This window comes from Asterias amurensis, chromosome 10 (assembly GCF_032118995.1).
Source record: "Asterias amurensis chromosome 10, ASM3211899v1".
NCBI lineage: Eukaryota > Metazoa > Echinodermata > Asteroidea > Forcipulatida > Asteriidae > Asterias > Asterias amurensis.
In genome coordinates, this window is record NC_092657.1 from 8455411 (window position 1) to 8471561 (window position 16151).

Consider the following 16151-nt stretch of genomic DNA (forward strand, 5'->3'; position numbering starts at 1 on the left):
ACCAACCTAGTATTACCAGGTGAACCGCCCAACAGTTGGGCAAAGTGCCAACCAACCAGGGTTGGGTAGCTTTTTAATAAGTGGTTAGTCAAAAAGGTAAACCAATTATTGGTTAACTCCATTTAACCAGCCTATTGTGTAAAAAAAGTTGGGCATTTTGGAGAAAGGGTTGGGCATTAGTTGGTCAAAAATAATGGTTGGGCAATTCATGCCCACCCAACTGTCGTTTAAATATTGACCATCTGTTGGTTGAATTCTGTCAAAATTTGGGAAATAAATAGCCCAGAGTTGGGCAAAGTTTAACCATTGGTTGGTTATATTTAAATGGTTGGGCAAGCATTAGTTATATCTTAACCACCCGTTTGTTAAATTTTGTTTTAATTTACCCAATTAATATCAATCATTTAACCAAATAATGCTTAATTCAGGGTTCACCTAATAATTCATACATAATTGAACACACTTTACTATTTTTGTAATTTCAGCAACAAGTTATTTTATTTTCAACTCCGAAAAAACCTGTAATAACCAAACCATAACTTCAGTTTCCATAACTTCAAGTAAACTTCTTAAAAACATTTTCTTAAAAACATTTCACTTAAGTTACATGTCTTCCCTGACCTCATTCCCTCCAACTCAACTCAACCCACACCAAGTTCCCCTCCCTTTGGCATCCCCTGATCCCACCCCTCTGCATTTATCCCTTTACCTCCCCTGGTCCCACCCCTCTTTATGTGCATCATTTTATAAAAGTGGTATAAAACATACTATTTGATAACTTCTATTTTTTGTATTATTTTGTTCAGGAAATTGTTTTTTATCCATGAAGCTCCATAATATAATATTCAATCAAATCTGAATTAAAATGGACTTTTTGACAAGCGAAAAATTCCTACAGATACTTATTTATCATACAAAAAATCCAGCCAGTGACACCAATGTTTCACATCACTCTGAAAAGGTATCAAATTAAATAATATTTTAAACACCTTGGACATGAAGATACTTGAATTCCTTTTAGCACACTTCAACATGGACTTAATCAACTGTAAAATGAGTGTTTTTTCTTAATCTATGTTGGACTTGTCGGACTGGGACAAATTTTTATAGAGCTGCATATGCAGACAGTTATTCTTTACAAATTTCTGCACAGCAAATATGAGCAGGAAACCAGTCCCAGATGGTACATGTATGGTATTTTAGTCCCATATGGTATTTTAGCTGGTAACATTATTTTTGTAAGCGTATTTTCGTTGCGCTGTCTACTTTTTGTACGTAAGCAGCTCTAGATGAAATTACCCCCTGTCAGCAGTCAATAATTATATAATACCTGTTGAAGTCAATAAGGGGACCCAAACTTGACCCACGTGTCCAAAAGAGAACATTGTGTGTATCTGAAAAAAATTAATACATTAATTAATATTACAATAAAAATTCACTAGCAACAGTCTTTAAAAATGTATTTTAAATTTCATTAGACTCAATGGATGTATTTTCACTATCAGCACTAGTACACCTTGTTTATTAGGATTGGAGTTTTAGCAGTACAGTTATCGTGCCTTACAATAGAATTATAGTGCCTTTAACTATTGGCATAACAGTTAAATAATGGCTTCATTTCAGTTCCTTTTCAGCCATTCTATTGAATGTACCTACATGACTGTATGTAAGATAAACCCAAGGTGATGATTACATGGCTAATAGTTGTTTCTGAGGCCACATTTCAATTAACACAATTAAATGAGGCCATAAAATAGTCAAACGTCTTATGTTTTGGATCATATAAGGACTATTAATGTCTCAAAACACAAAAACGAACATTTAATAAACCTTGCATGTAAGCAACCCAGGCCCACAACACAGAGTCGGTAGGCCATAATCTTGGCCAACTTAAACCAAGTTTGTATAAGGGAATAAATAAGTAGCTCTGCAGAATGATGAAATTACATACTCATTTTCCCATTATGATGTGCACAAAATGTACTTTTTTGGTAATCTTAGCACCGGGGGTGGAAGGAGATTCTTCAACTTCTCCATCATAATGTGATCTCCAACATCTGTTGTTCAGTTACATGAGATCACGATAACTTTATCAACTGGCCTGGAAACAACCATAGAGGGCATGGTACTCATGCATATTTTAAGAACATTTAAATGTGGAACTTTTTTGGAAATTGTAATGGAAAACATTTAGGGCCACAACATAAAAATACAAAATTCTTTGTAAATGCTGAAAACTACTCGGTTCAAATCGAATCGATGTAGCAGTTGTTTCTTTCCCAGTAATCTCTCTTGGGGCAACTCGTAAATATCTTCCCAAAACTGCCAAACAGCAAAGGACAGAGGCTGATAACCCAGATCGAAAACATACGTTACTTAAACGCATAATCCACTGCTTTCGTCAATGTCTGAAGACATTGAAGACTTGACCAGGTCTCAGTCTGCTCCCACAAATTACAAGAATAAATGGTTGAGGTCTTGAAGTCTTGTCAATGGTGTTGAGAAACACATTGAGGTTGGTCCCTTCCTGCATGTTGGAACAACACATAAACAAGCATTTTGATGAAATGTACCCAGCCAAGACAAATGTTTCAGACTTTAAACCTGACCAACTTTACTGCAATGTTTCAATCAGCTCCACAGTACCGTTCTTATGAGGCAGATGAGCGTATCCTATTGTTGGCCTTGAGAACCAAATCGTGTGCCCATTATCCTGTACATCATTAAAACTGCTCAGCAATGTTAAAAACAATGACTTGCCACACTTAGTAACGAAACTGATCAGGGTGCAGATGATTTTCCAAATTGTGTTGCAACTGTAGTGATTTATTTAGTACTAGAATGGAATCCCACTTTGTCAGGTTTTTATTTATTTTGTTCTCAAACTGTTCAGCACTCAAAAAAAAGAAAACGCAAATTAAATAACAAAACTTGAAATCTGAAATATACGTCAAAACACACTAACCGGCTGGAAATCAATAAATGCTGGCAAGCTGTCTTTTAAGTTGCACTTCCCTCTCATCCCTTTGGCTCTCCCTCGAAAAATGAGAGGGAGGACACTGAAAGCCAGGTTCCTCTCTTCCTCTGTAAATTTCAAAGAACATGTACCTCATAAGAATAGAGCGATTGCACAACCAATGTCATTTTAGCTGATGCAGAGGTATGCGCAACTGAAACTCCGGACTATTCTTCAGAGATTTTGAGATAGAAAAGCCTCAACTGAACAATGCAACAATCATTATGTACTTTACAACGGCGGCACTATGGAGGGCGCAGTGTTTGTTGATGTTTGACACCCACTATAGGTCACATGACTTTGGCCGGACAATCAATCTATTACTTTAAATTTGGTGCAAATTATTTGAGGAAAATTTCTTAGTCCTGAAAAGCAGACACACGATATTGCCCTTAAATCTCCACATGAAGATTGTCAATATTTTATTAGCCCCCTCAACAACACGCATTCAAAACAGTTACTGACCTTCTGATAGTGATGAAATGTCAACAGATGAATTATTCATCAACTGTTCTTTCCACGAAGGATCTACCTGATGTGCATAGTGAAGCACAGAACTTGACAGTGCTGGCCACTTCGCAAAGAGTAGATCAGAGTTAGAGGATACAGTGTGTGTAAAATCCTGTTCAATCTGCAATCATAACACATGAAATTTACCTAAATAGGTGCTTTGTATCAGGGCCTATAATTTTGCAAACCATGTGTGCTTATCAGTTCTTCTGTAAACCAACCAGTCTCAGTTTTGCTTGTAGTAAATTGCTATTATCTGTTGAGTTTCTGGGACATTTGGAGCAGTATTTGGAAAAAAAATGATGTTCTCAAGGATCCTTACATAAGGAATTGTTCAAAACATCAAACATGCTTTGTTTGTTGTTCTTTTGATGTTTTCATTGTTTTTGTTTTTCTTTTTTAGGAGAGGGTGGGGGCGTAAAAGTATTAAAACACACATTACTTTTCATGTTACTCTTTACAAAGCAAAGGACACTTATTATCTCCCAAACACTCAGCTACTAGGTTGCCAGGCTAGCTACTCGAAGGCTTAAGTTTGAACTTTGCTGTCTTGTATGATCATGAAGTCTGAAAAGAGGAAGCATGTTCTTTTTGATAGTAATATAAAAGGTATAGAAAAGCATTAACTCACATTTCCATTGTCAATGAGACGTGGATACCTCTCGAGAATGCTTGCAACTGATTTACGGGATCCATCAACTTCCTTCTGTCTTATCCACGCGTGACGAGACCAAGCTGTGTCCATCATGTATTGGGAACATTTTTTGCTGGCACCTTGTTATGTTTCATCCATTCCACCCTTTCATTATCCTCTTCCTCAGTTAGCAACACTAAAAGCCAAAATGTATTCATGAGGATAATAATGATAACAATAAAAACAACAATATCATAATTGATATTGTTTTTGATCAATGGCTGCTCTTCCGCTACACTGGACGTTACTATCCAACTTAATGATATAAAGTCATCCTAAGCCAGGCCTGGCAGGCAACATGAAGATATGTTTATGTTTTGTCTAGTTCTAACGAGTTAAAATGTTTAATGCATCCTTACAGACACTATTTTATCAATTATGGTCGAAATATTCAGTGTCTATTGACTAATTGTAATACCAGTCGGGGGGAGAATCCATGATTTTTTTTAGGGGGTGTCAAGCCCTGCAGACTTTAAATGTCCGAAAACAATCATCGCAGTTTCTTTTTTAATGTTTTGGTGTCAGAGGGCAAGTGGGAGGGGTTTCAAAGCCCCATCCCAGCCCCCCCCCCCCCCCAAATTGGAAAAAAAAAAAGGAATAAAAAAATATATAAAATATGTAATAAACAGATCTATCCGGAACTAGGCAAAATACAGTTCTGTATAATTATTTCATGATCAGTTTGTTTTTCGCTGCACTGTGCCTTAATTTTCTACTCATTCAATTTAACTTGTCCAACCTTTCTTTTCGAGGAAAAACATAATTTCTTGCCTTCGGAAATCAAAAAAAAAAAACTGTCCCCTACCCCCCAAAAAGCAAACAAACAAACAAACACCTCAACAACCCGAAAAACAAACTATGTTTTTGCCTCTCACATGTCCCCCTCCCACTAAATTTGAGAGTCTAGCGCTGCAATGCTTGAACAACACATTGACAATGGGTACCTTGGTTTTCCTGTATAGGTTTAGGCCGTTTATCTTTTGGGGGAGCTTCCTTGATTTCTGTGTTGTCATGAATCAAAGTTTTCCTGATATACCACAGGCGATCCTCGAGGTAACCAATTGCAGGTCTCCCTTTCTTCCCTTTAATAAACCACAGTTCCTGTCACAAAAAAAATCCAAGAGATAGTTTTCCCCTTATGAAAGTGAAATGGAACATTTAAACTTAAGAAAAATGGTAATGAGAGATTAAAGACCTTGGGCAATAAAGGACAATGGGAGACTCCAAACGAGCAAATTTACAGTGGGGGGCATTTTCCTTTTTGTCTTTACGACTAAATACTATTTAGACATCTCAAGAGTAAGCAGTGGGCTGAGTCAACTGATTGTACAATACTTGATGACAGGGGAAGTCCTAGTCTTGACACAATCTTATCAAACAAACATGACCATGATGCATTCTCCATTTCAGGAACTTTATACACACTGTAACACAAATTACTTGTGAACAAATGTAACCGGAAATAGTTACAAATCTAGGCTAGCTATCACGTACGATCTCGCGTGCGGGGTTGTGCGGTCACTTAGTTTTCCGCTAACGCGCATGCGCGAATAATTGATGCAAACTCGCGACCTTGCCAACGATAGCCACGCCTATGTATGGTGGCCCTGAAGGGACACAGCCAGTCGTGAATATTTTCGCGACGTCGTATACTTATTCACGACAAGTCGCGAATATTTTCGCGACGTCGCGAAAATTTTCACGACTAGTCGCGAATATTTTCACGACTAGTTGCGAATATTTTTTACGACGTCGTGAATAATTCTGCGACTAGTCGTGAATAAATTCGCGACTAGTCGTAAATATTTTTTCCAGTAGCTTGAGTGTGTAATTCTTACACGGCACGCGTAGAGAGCCAATCTATGACGATTGTAGCCACTCGGTTATGTGTAATGGGCCCATGTTTTATCCAGTAGAATTGTTATCATAGTTCGAAAAAACAGTGTCTGATTTTCATCAATATTTTGGGGGTTTTCAAGGTTGAATTGCTCCAAACCCAAATAATTCTGAATGCTAAAGGGATTAATCTTTCAGTTAAACTTGGTGGGGGATTACGTGATGCGTTGCACCCTGCCGTGACGGAATGAACTCGCGTTTCAAGTTGGAAATAACAACGCAAATTGCTCTAACATTTCAGGTAAAGATTTTCAAATTTATTTGCTGAAATTGTCAACACATTATAACTAAACTTATCATTGGGTTGTTTGTAAAATTTACCTATTGTTGATCTGACTACGCCGGGGTTTTCATTTCGTAAAAAAATAGTTGTTTTCATGAGTGGGTGAGACGTCGCACTTTTAAAAGTAAGTTTTTCTAGCGTTTGTGTTTTTCAAAACGGGTCGTAAAATTTATGGTGTCAAGGTCATCGAAAACTACATATTATTTTGGACAGGAAGGTCGTATGATCATGATTTTTATTTTATTTAAAATGTTGAGATTTGCTTGTTGGGATTATTATGATATAAACTCAAAAATGAAATGTACTCGATATTCATCATTAAGAAGGAGCGGGTGACATATAACGTTATGTTTTATCTGAAGAGTGAAAGTGCCAACGTTTATTGCCTAGCATAGGATAGCCTACTCCTACAAAAGTACTAGTAAAACTATAACGTTAGGCCTAGGCCTACCGTAAGGGCCATACGTCAACGTTAGTTTTGTTTAAATAACCCACCATCGATTTGCAAGAGTCGGACTTCTCCTCCGGATCCATCATCATCGTACAGGACAGCTTTTACTTAGTCTTACTAAGCCGTCAACGCGAATACAGTAACTACACACTCAAGCTACTGAAAAAATATTCGCGACTAGTTGCAGAAATATTCACGACGTCATGAAAATGTTAGCGACTAGTCGTGAAAAAATTCGCGACTAGTCGTGAAAAAATTCGCGACTAGTCGTGAAAAAATTCGCGACTAGTCGTGACAAAATTCGCGACTAGTCGTGAAAAAATTCGCGACTTGTCGTGAATAAATTCACGCCGTCGCAAAAATATTCACGACGTTGCAAAAATATTCGCGACTTGTCGTGAATAAATTCACGACGTCGCAAAAATATTCACGACTTGCTGTGTCCCGTCAGAGCTACCATACCTATGTAAACAATGACTTTTTATAACTTTTTGAGGAGACTTTCGCGGGGATTTCAAAGGGGACTCTGATGAAAAACTACGAAAATGTAGACTATCTTATCTCAATGAAATCAGGAAGTTTTTATTCACGCCAAAGAATATAAATATCGGACGAAAATAACAGATTTACCGGTTGCTAAAGGTAGGATATAACATATTATTTAACGGAAAAACGTCCACAATTAAGCAAAATTATCTCACGATTTGGAGTTTTGGGGGACTAATTTTAATTAAACGTACACAGAGAATATTATCATTAACCTCAATGTACAGTGTTTGGTTTACTCGAAATTAAATATGTTTCTTTAAATAATTTTCAGAACAACAAAAATGGACGAACATATGGCAGTTTTAAGCGCCCTCTGCCGTGTTTGTGGCAAGAGGAACATTAGCTTAGCTCAAAAACAGAAAGGGAAAAGTGTAATAAAGATAACGGCAAGCCTGCAGACAAGAATAATGAATACCTTCTCAATTAATATGGCCGGGGATGACCCAAATGTGCATCCAAAGTGCATGTGCCAGGCATGTCTTTCAAAGACAGGGTACAGCACTCAACACCCAGAAATTGCAGTCTCTTGGCAACAACATTGTATCGATTGCCAGGTATGCGCAAGATACCTCCACCAATGTAAAGGGGAAAGACCAACTAAAAAGAAAAGGGCCTGGCAGACGTCCCAACATAACTCCAACAGAGGATGCCCCTAAACCCCAGCCCACAAGTATTGACAAAATACTTCAGAGGCCACTTACATCACCTGTCACTAAAGAAATGGAAAAGGTGGCAACTCACATCCTGAAAACAAAACTTCACCAATCCAAAGGACTGACAGCAACATTTTCAACTGGGGGACAGGTGAATAAAAATACTTAACATGAATTTTTGGGGATTATAACTTTCAACAAAGTATTTAAATATTTATGCTTAATATAATTATTATATATATACAAATAATTTCAATAATTACACACAAGACAAATATGAGATAGATTTTCTCTCAGTGAATCTGGCCTTGTGAAATAAATTCTGGTCCAGTTAAAATATTGAGCTACAAGCCCTGAGATCTTGTGGATAATCCCCCAAATTCGAGCCCTGAAATATCTAAAACTTCATCCTATGTACAACATATGTATTCAAATAATTTATCAAAATCATTTAAGTTTATCATTACAACTGTCAATAACTCTTGATGTTTGATGGTAGTTAGGAGTAACAAAATATACAGCACAGTTTGCAATAAAAATAAATTAATTCTTTTCAGCCAATCACAGCGGTATGTGTTCCTCGAGCTTGTGTGGAAACAGTTGGTGCTTCGTCTTCCACCACAAAGCGACGAAAACTTGTACTGCAAACAGCAGAAGGTATCATCGGTGGGGCCTGCAGTAAGAGCACAGAGAAGGTGTCATCAACACAAGAGAATAGTGCACTAGCCATGAAAAACCATCTTGGATTTTCATGGACCAAAAACAGAAAACTTAAACGGTGGCTCACTCAGTATGGAATTAAAACGGACAGCGAGCGTAAAATGAGATCACAACAGAAAGCCATCATTGGTGACAATGTCCTTGCCCAATATCTACCCATGCAACACCCAGATGACGTCAATGGGGGAGTGATTATAAGGGACACACCCTGTGTACAAGTGAAATCCCTGATGAATAAAGTCTAACAACAACTGGAGGCCTATGACAAGTAAGTTTATTTCAATGCCTTTCACTTGTGTTAAGCATGTTTATTAAAAATGCGGGAGTGGGGATAAATTCACACCTATCTTTTTATCCAAGTTGAAATAATTTGGTAAGCTATCTGTGATGTTTGATATACTAGATGTATGTTACATTATTACAAAATAAAAATGTGTAACAGTGCAGCTTTATTTTCTTCCCCTTTAGAAATGGACAGCTAACGTGGCACAATGGCCTCATACCTGAAGACGAAATTTGGTTAAAGGTAGGAGGCGATAAAGGCGAAAAACCTTTAAACAAATGGTACAGGTAGCAAACCTTGACCACCCAAACTCACCTCGACACACAGTAGTAGTATGCGCATTTGAAGCTTCGGATAATCAGCACAACGTTGATGTGGGTCTAGCTCATTTCCGCGATCAGGTGGACCAGCTAATGACATCTCAATGGAGGTAAACATTGTCCCTTATTTTTTCCAGAATTTGAAAAAGACATGTATTAAATGTATATCATCAAAATTAAACATAATTTTGTTTTTGCCCTCTGTACAGGGGTTACAAGTTTCGACTGTTCGTGTTTGGTGATTACGAGTACTTGTGTAAAATATACGGCCTCACTGGACCTTCAGGTAGGTTTGCCACACTGTCATAACACTCATTGTAGTCTTATCTTAGTAACAGCATCTTTTCATACCTTGAAACTTTTTATTTTATTTTCACAGGTAGACATAGCTGTTTGTGGTGTACAGTATCACACTCCGACATGCTCCTTCCTTCAAACCAGCGCACTAAATTGTGTGACAAGAGAAGTTTGGAAACAATGAAAAGCTGTCTCGAAAAATTCAAATCTCATGGCAGCAAACCATCCAGGGCCAAGGAGTTTCACAATGTTGTCCGTGAGCCACTTATGGGTGTGCCACTTTTGCAGGTGTGTGTTCCGGGTCTACACATCAGCCTTGGTTTGTTTTTAAAACATTTCAATAGTTTTGAAAGATCGTGCCATGTGCTGGACAGAGAAATGAGCACCAGACTCTCCGAAGCAGACACCAAACTCCATGATTCTTCCATCTCCTCAAGCTACAAGCACTATCTTCATATTACTCACTGTGCGCAAAAAGAAGAAGTCCAGGCGCAGGCTTACGATGAAAGTAGCAAGGCCCTGATGAACCAAATAACATCATTAGCAGTTGAGACCGAGCCGGCAAACCCTGTAGTCCAGATGTTGCTGGAGGCTCATGGTGACAGCCTACAAGAAAGAGACAACCATGTAAGATTAATTAAAAGTAAAATACAATATTGTCCCAAACACAATCTACCAAAATACAAAAACAGACAAAAACATTAAAAAAATCGTTTATGACACAACAATTACTTCTTTTTTGTGTTATTATGTTTGCGGTTTTTTTTTTCATTCATTGTTTTATTACTTACCTTCAGCTCGCCAAAGCAAAAGCCTTTTGGACATCCAGAAATTCTGCATTGAAACCTGGACAGGGTCCTCTTTCTGGTGTACTAGACACAACGCTGAAAAGCATCAGAGTTTGTCGACAGGCCTATCATGGCAAGAGCTTTATCGGCAACCATGTACACAAGTGCTGCAAGGTAACATATATTTTTTTCAAATTCTTTAATGTTTCGACAATCTACTTGAAAGTTTAACAAATATAAAGTAACCTGACTGCTGTTAATAATATCGCATTTATTGCACTCTTTCTTTTTCAGCCTGAAAATATTGAGCTTTTGACATCCTCAATTACAAGAACTGCTGAACTCCTCTGCCCTTCAATAGTCCCTGAAGTTAAGAAAGTGGCGGCTAAATACCACCTCCTGTTTAGCAAGTTTGCAGAGTGCCATAACGTGTACAATACAAACATTATGACAGATGCTACAATAGATAAGCTCGGTAAGATTGTACTTGAAAAAACAAATTAGCAGTAAATATTTTATCACATGTGAGTCGTGATATAATATAATATACATGTATTCACTTTGCTCACCACATCCTGAATTCTAAATTACTAACACACTTTACTCATAATTTTTGTTGCAGAACAAGATATTACATCTTATTGCGAGTACTTTAGAAGTGAGTTTCAATCGGAAACAATACCTCCAAAATTCCATATGCTTGATGAGCATACCGTTCCCTTCATCAGGAAGTGGCACTTCGGTCTTGGTTTCTTGGGAGAGCAAGGTGGGAGGGAGTCCATGCTCGTTTGAACAGCATTCGTCAAGACATCAGAGGCTTCAGTGTTGATTTAGCTATACTGAAGGCTGTTCTCACATCCCATTGGATCCAGACGAGTCCCTTGTGCGCACCTCATGGGGAAGAATAACACATGGAAATAACGCCGTAATCTAGTTTTTAAGCTTTTTCTGAGTTTATTTTCAGTGAGAAATCTTGTCCATGTCATCATTATGAACATCTGTGGGGTTTTTTGCTCAGTCAAAATTACAAAGAAGTTGACGAAACATGGATTTCCAGTTTACTTTTTACATGTTTACAATTTTATTATTATTATTATTAATGGTTTATTTTAATCTGAATAAAAAACAACCAAAAGGTTGACAACATTCAAATTTATAAAGTTTTTACAGGATTAAGAAAAATGGAATTAACAATAAACAGGCAAAATCAATACATAAATACACAAAAATTTAAAGAAAAAAAAACATTATCTGGCAGAAAACACGGCATAAAAATGGCAAAAACATACATTAAAAAAACAGACAAAAAGTTTAAAATTTGCCAAGCAGCCCCAAAATCTATTTCAATATTCTAGCTAATGAGGGTAGCGTGGATTTACTATAGCGCTCAGTTTTGCATTTAGGTATTTGAAAGCTAGTAATTGAGGCTGCTCTGAGATGCATGTTAGTGGTGTTAGATCTGGCAAGAGGTAGTAAGTGACAAAATTTTTGAGAACAACGAAGACTATTACCAAACTTAAGCAACAGATTATGGCGTCTAGATTCTAAAGTGGGAATATTAAGACTAGTCAGAGCATGTGAGTAGGAAATATATCCATAGCCTAAAATAATACGACTGGCTCGTTTCTGCACACGCTCTAAAGATATATTTTGCTCCTTGCTTATTGAAGTGTGCCATACTTGGCAGGCATACTCAAGAACTGGTCTTATGTAACAAATGTAAACAGCAAGTATGTCAAAAACAGGAACCTTAGCTTTCTAAAGAATACAAAGAGTGTAAAGTCTGCGAGAAGCTTTAGAAATAATGTCAGTGATATGCAAATTCCATTTAAGGTCACTCTGAATGGTTACTCCCAGTAATTTCAAATGAGACACCTGACTTAAGTTACTCGAGTTAATGATAAGTTGTGAAGCAGGTACTTGGCGCTTTAAGAAACTAATTACCATACTCTTACACTTGGAAGGCTTAGGTAACACATCATTATCCTTACACCAAATAGTTAAGTTGTTAAGGTGACTTTGCAATTTTTCCTGTTGCCCATGTTGGACAATTTCCCCCAGAGTCAGATCATCCACATATTTCCATCGTCTACAGCAATCTATTGAAGCATCGTTGACAAGAACAAGGAAAAGTATTGGCCCCAATTTTGTTCCTTGAGGAACACCACAAGAGATTGACTTAGTGGATGAAAAATGACCCATGAGTTTAGTATTGTGTGTGCGACCATTGAGAAAGCTGCAGACGATGGGAACTATGGACGGTCTGACTCCGAGATTCAAAAGTTTCTGAATAACAATAGTGTGGTTAACACGGTCGAAGGCCTTAGTAAAATCAATTGTGCAAAGTTGGGCATAATGGCCGGGTTTATCCAGTCCTTCAACAATAAAATTTAACATTTCAACAAGATAGTGTGTAGTGGAACTGCCCTTAATGTTACCATATTGTTTAGCATCCAATTTAGTAGAAATGTCTTGCAAAATCCATTTAGCTATGAATGTTTCAAAAACACGGGCAAATATTGGCGTAAGCGAGATGGGGCGGAGCTGGTCAAGAGACGAAATGTTCTTCTCTTTAGGAACTGGAACAATTGTAGCAGTTTTCCAGACATCAGGGAAGATTCCATCGGTAATGCAGGCATTGTATACATTTGTCAAAGGATATGATAGTTCAATGCCAAACTCCTTGATTAATCGAAGTGGAAGATCTGATGGATGTCCAGCTTTGTTAACTTTTATTCTTTCAAGTGCTTTCAGAACTTGATGGCGATGTATTACCGGCGGTGGTGAATCAGCTGGTAAATACGATGGTAAAAGTTCCAGGTTCAAACTTGGCAGCTGATTACAGATGTTGGTGAAATTATTATTGATGGCTTCAGCTGTCGCAGTAGGATCAAAATTAGCACCAGGAATAGTGGAGTGTTTAGTTTTTAGCTGACACAGTCTTTGTATTTGGCGGTGCCATTGTGCAGGTTGGCAATTCTTTAGATCTTTCACCGAGTTGTTGTAGAACAATCCCTTTGCCTCACGAATGGCGTACTTAACTTGGTTACGTAATGAACGCCACCATTATATATCTCTTTGCTTATTTGCAAAAGCTAGTTGCCTTTGATCTATGAGACGCTTGATTTTCCTCGTTATCCATGGTTTATCATTGTTAGTCTTTTTGCGGTTGACTTGGGGGAAGTGGCAATAATAGGCAGTTTCAGTATGAGACAGAAAATTAGCAACCTTATCAGTGGATGACAATTCATTGATAACATTTTCCCAGTTGAAATCAACTATCCATCTACCAAAAGACCTAATAGATGAATCTCTGTATGGTCGGCAGTGGGATGTGTTTATCTGTGGCCGGGGGAGCGCAGTAACAGGCTTGACGAGTATGCAACAATGGTCACTGTTTCCGAGTGGTGCTAACCGTTCCACCTCGTTGAACAACACCGGGTAATTGGTGAAGATTTTATCAAGTGTAGCATTTTGACAGGTGGGGAATGATACAAGTTGGGTCATACCCAAATTAAGTTCAATGTTAACACATCTTAATTCATTGAAGTCACCCATAACAGTTATGATTGCAGACATATCATTAGTACGGATACTGTCCACTGTGTGGTAGATGTGCTCTAAAAGTTCATGTTGATATGTCGATCCTGGTGGAAAGTAGATGACTCCAAGGTACAAATTCGCTGATGGATGGTTAGCACGCTTAGAATCTTTTAGATCAAGTTTTATCCATATGCATTCGAAGTTACAGATGTGGTGCGATAAGGGTTTAACTTTGAGGTTACTTCTGGCATAGATTGCTACCCCACCACCCCTTTTATTGGTGCGAGACTTGTCAAATAAAGCATACTTAGATATGTTGGCTCTTTCAATAGTTGTTTCGTTAAACCATGTTTCCGTGATGACTGCAATATCTGCTTTTGTTGAGCCGAGCAGAAGTTCAAACTCGTCCATTTTATTGTTCAAGGATCTGGCGTTAGTTAGAAACATCGAGGGTAGTAATGGAGATTTAATACTTTGGCTAGCGGTGCTTATAGGTTTATCTTTCTTTATTCGCACTAGGTGACGATGTTCATCGTGTGTAGATCTAATGTTCTTAAGTAGCAGGTCGTGGCGTTCTGTGATCCTAACAGGTATTGTTAATTGAGAACATGATTGTTCCAGTTCTCCAGTGTCAGTTTCAGATGGAAACGAGCCAATATAGTAATTGTGTTTGGACACAGTACTTGTAGACTGTGCATGATTTCGAATGCCACCTCTATTCCCCCGAAATTTCAGCAGACCGTTTACCTTAAGATTTCTGAAAAGTTGCGGCTGTGGGGCTGTCGAACTTGCGGAGCTGCGTAGTTTGTAGAGTTGTTCTCTAGTGTACTTAATAAGTTGTCCATTTGAAGCTTTATTTGAAGTACCGTTGTAGCCATTTCCGCTTTGAGTTTCTCTGGTTTTCGCATAATCAGGTCCAGGATTTGTTTGAATATCCATGAATATAGTAATGTCAAGCTGGGGTTGATGGCTTGGTATATACAGACATGTATACCCCCCTTTGGTCCATTTCACCAGAGGGATCTTGATTTGGGATAGGCCGTGTGATCCATTGTGATGTTAACTAATGCAGATCTTAAGAAATATAGGTATTTGCAGGTATTCATTTTTAAGTTGGGCTTGGTAGGTCTTATAGTCCTGGTCTGTTGCAAGGTGAGGTATAAAGTTGTCACATATGACGAGAGCTAGGAGAACTTTGATGATGTACCCCATTGCAGACATGTTTAAAAGTTAATACTCACAGCGTACATCACAGTTACAGATCATAAAATTCCAAATAATTCTCGAATCTGGAGCAGAAATCTTGAATGATGACAGTAAAAGTGAGTAACAAATGCTCAGCATCTCAAATATCTGAAGATTGTTAACGGATGGCATGTATAAAAAGTGATAATTACAGATTTAAAATGGCAAGACAGAGCTCAAGAATAAAACAGGTGTGGCAGCTTACAACAGCGCCTGGATTAAAATCCAGACATCAAGTCCAGCATGCACAGCGAGTGCAACCTTAGTCTTTTTTTATCTACCTCATGCTATGGTAGCAAAAATAAATACTAAAAGTTGTAAAAATGGGTGCGACATATATTCAAACAGGGAAAGCAAAGTCTCATATACACCCTAATAGAGTAAAAATGCTTGAAATATACTTACATTCCTTACCAGTGACAGTCAAAAGCGACGACGTCACACGCTAAAAGGCTTTAAAAAGCTAATTTTTAACTCAATATTACGTCAATCCGACACAAGCAAGCTCCCACATAATATTTCGAGCACACTTTTCTCATCCGGAAGTGGTAAAAAATACCCTCGACAACAAAATATAAACTTGTGTAAATCTGAGAAAAGTCCAAGTATCGTAAAATATCAAAAATTACGTTAATATAAAAAAAAACGCTGATTTTTGGTACTTTTTACTCATTACAAGAGTCCTTTAAAACATAAACAAAATATCGCCGAAACAAATCAAAACTCATTTAACATGATAGTGAAAGAGGTAAAGTGGGCGTGTCTTAAAAAAAAATCCATATTCATGAGTAGATGCAGAGGATTGGATTGGATTTAAATGACCCTCTGAATTGCATATTCATTTCCGGGTTCCGAGTTTGCATCATTAATGCCAAAATTACGCGCATGCGCAAATGAAAGATG

The 16151-nt window shown here is 37.8% G+C and overlaps 1 protein-coding gene and 1 pseudogene across 1 annotated transcript; one reads left to right on the forward strand and one right to left on the reverse strand.

Moving 5' to 3' along the window:
• Window positions 1-227: 227 nt before the first annotated feature.
• Window positions 228-6939, reverse strand: LOC139943486 (uncharacterized; annotated as a pseudogene).
• Window positions 6940-9981: 3042 nt separating this feature from the next.
• LOC139942866 (uncharacterized) lies at window positions 9982-11459 on the forward strand. Its single transcript, XM_071939666.1, has 4 exons — window positions 9982-10299; window positions 10470-10634; window positions 10755-10935; window positions 11083-11459. The coding sequence occupies exons 1-4, from the start codon at window positions 10051-10053 to the stop codon at window positions 11250-11252; spliced, it is 765 nt and encodes a 254-aa protein (XP_071795767.1). The 5' UTR covers window positions 9982-10050; the 3' UTR covers window positions 11253-11459.
• The last annotated feature ends 4692 nt before the right edge of the window (window positions 11460-16151 follow it).

What these genes read in the sequence shown, in the direction of transcription:
- LOC139942866 (XM_071939666.1), top strand. Translation starts at nt 10,051, where the DNA reads ATGAGCACCAGACTCTCCGAAGCAGACACCAAACTCCATGATTCTTCC. An exon ending in TACAAGAAAGAGACAACCAT is followed by an intron (nt 10,300 to 10,469) that starts GTAAGATTAATT and finishes ACTTACCTTCAG; the next exon opens with CTCGCCAAAGCAAAAGCCTT. An exon ending in TGCTACAATAGATAAGCTCG is followed by an intron (nt 10,936 to 11,082) that starts GTAAGATTGTAC and finishes TTTTTGTTGCAG; the next exon opens with AACAAGATATTACATCTTAT.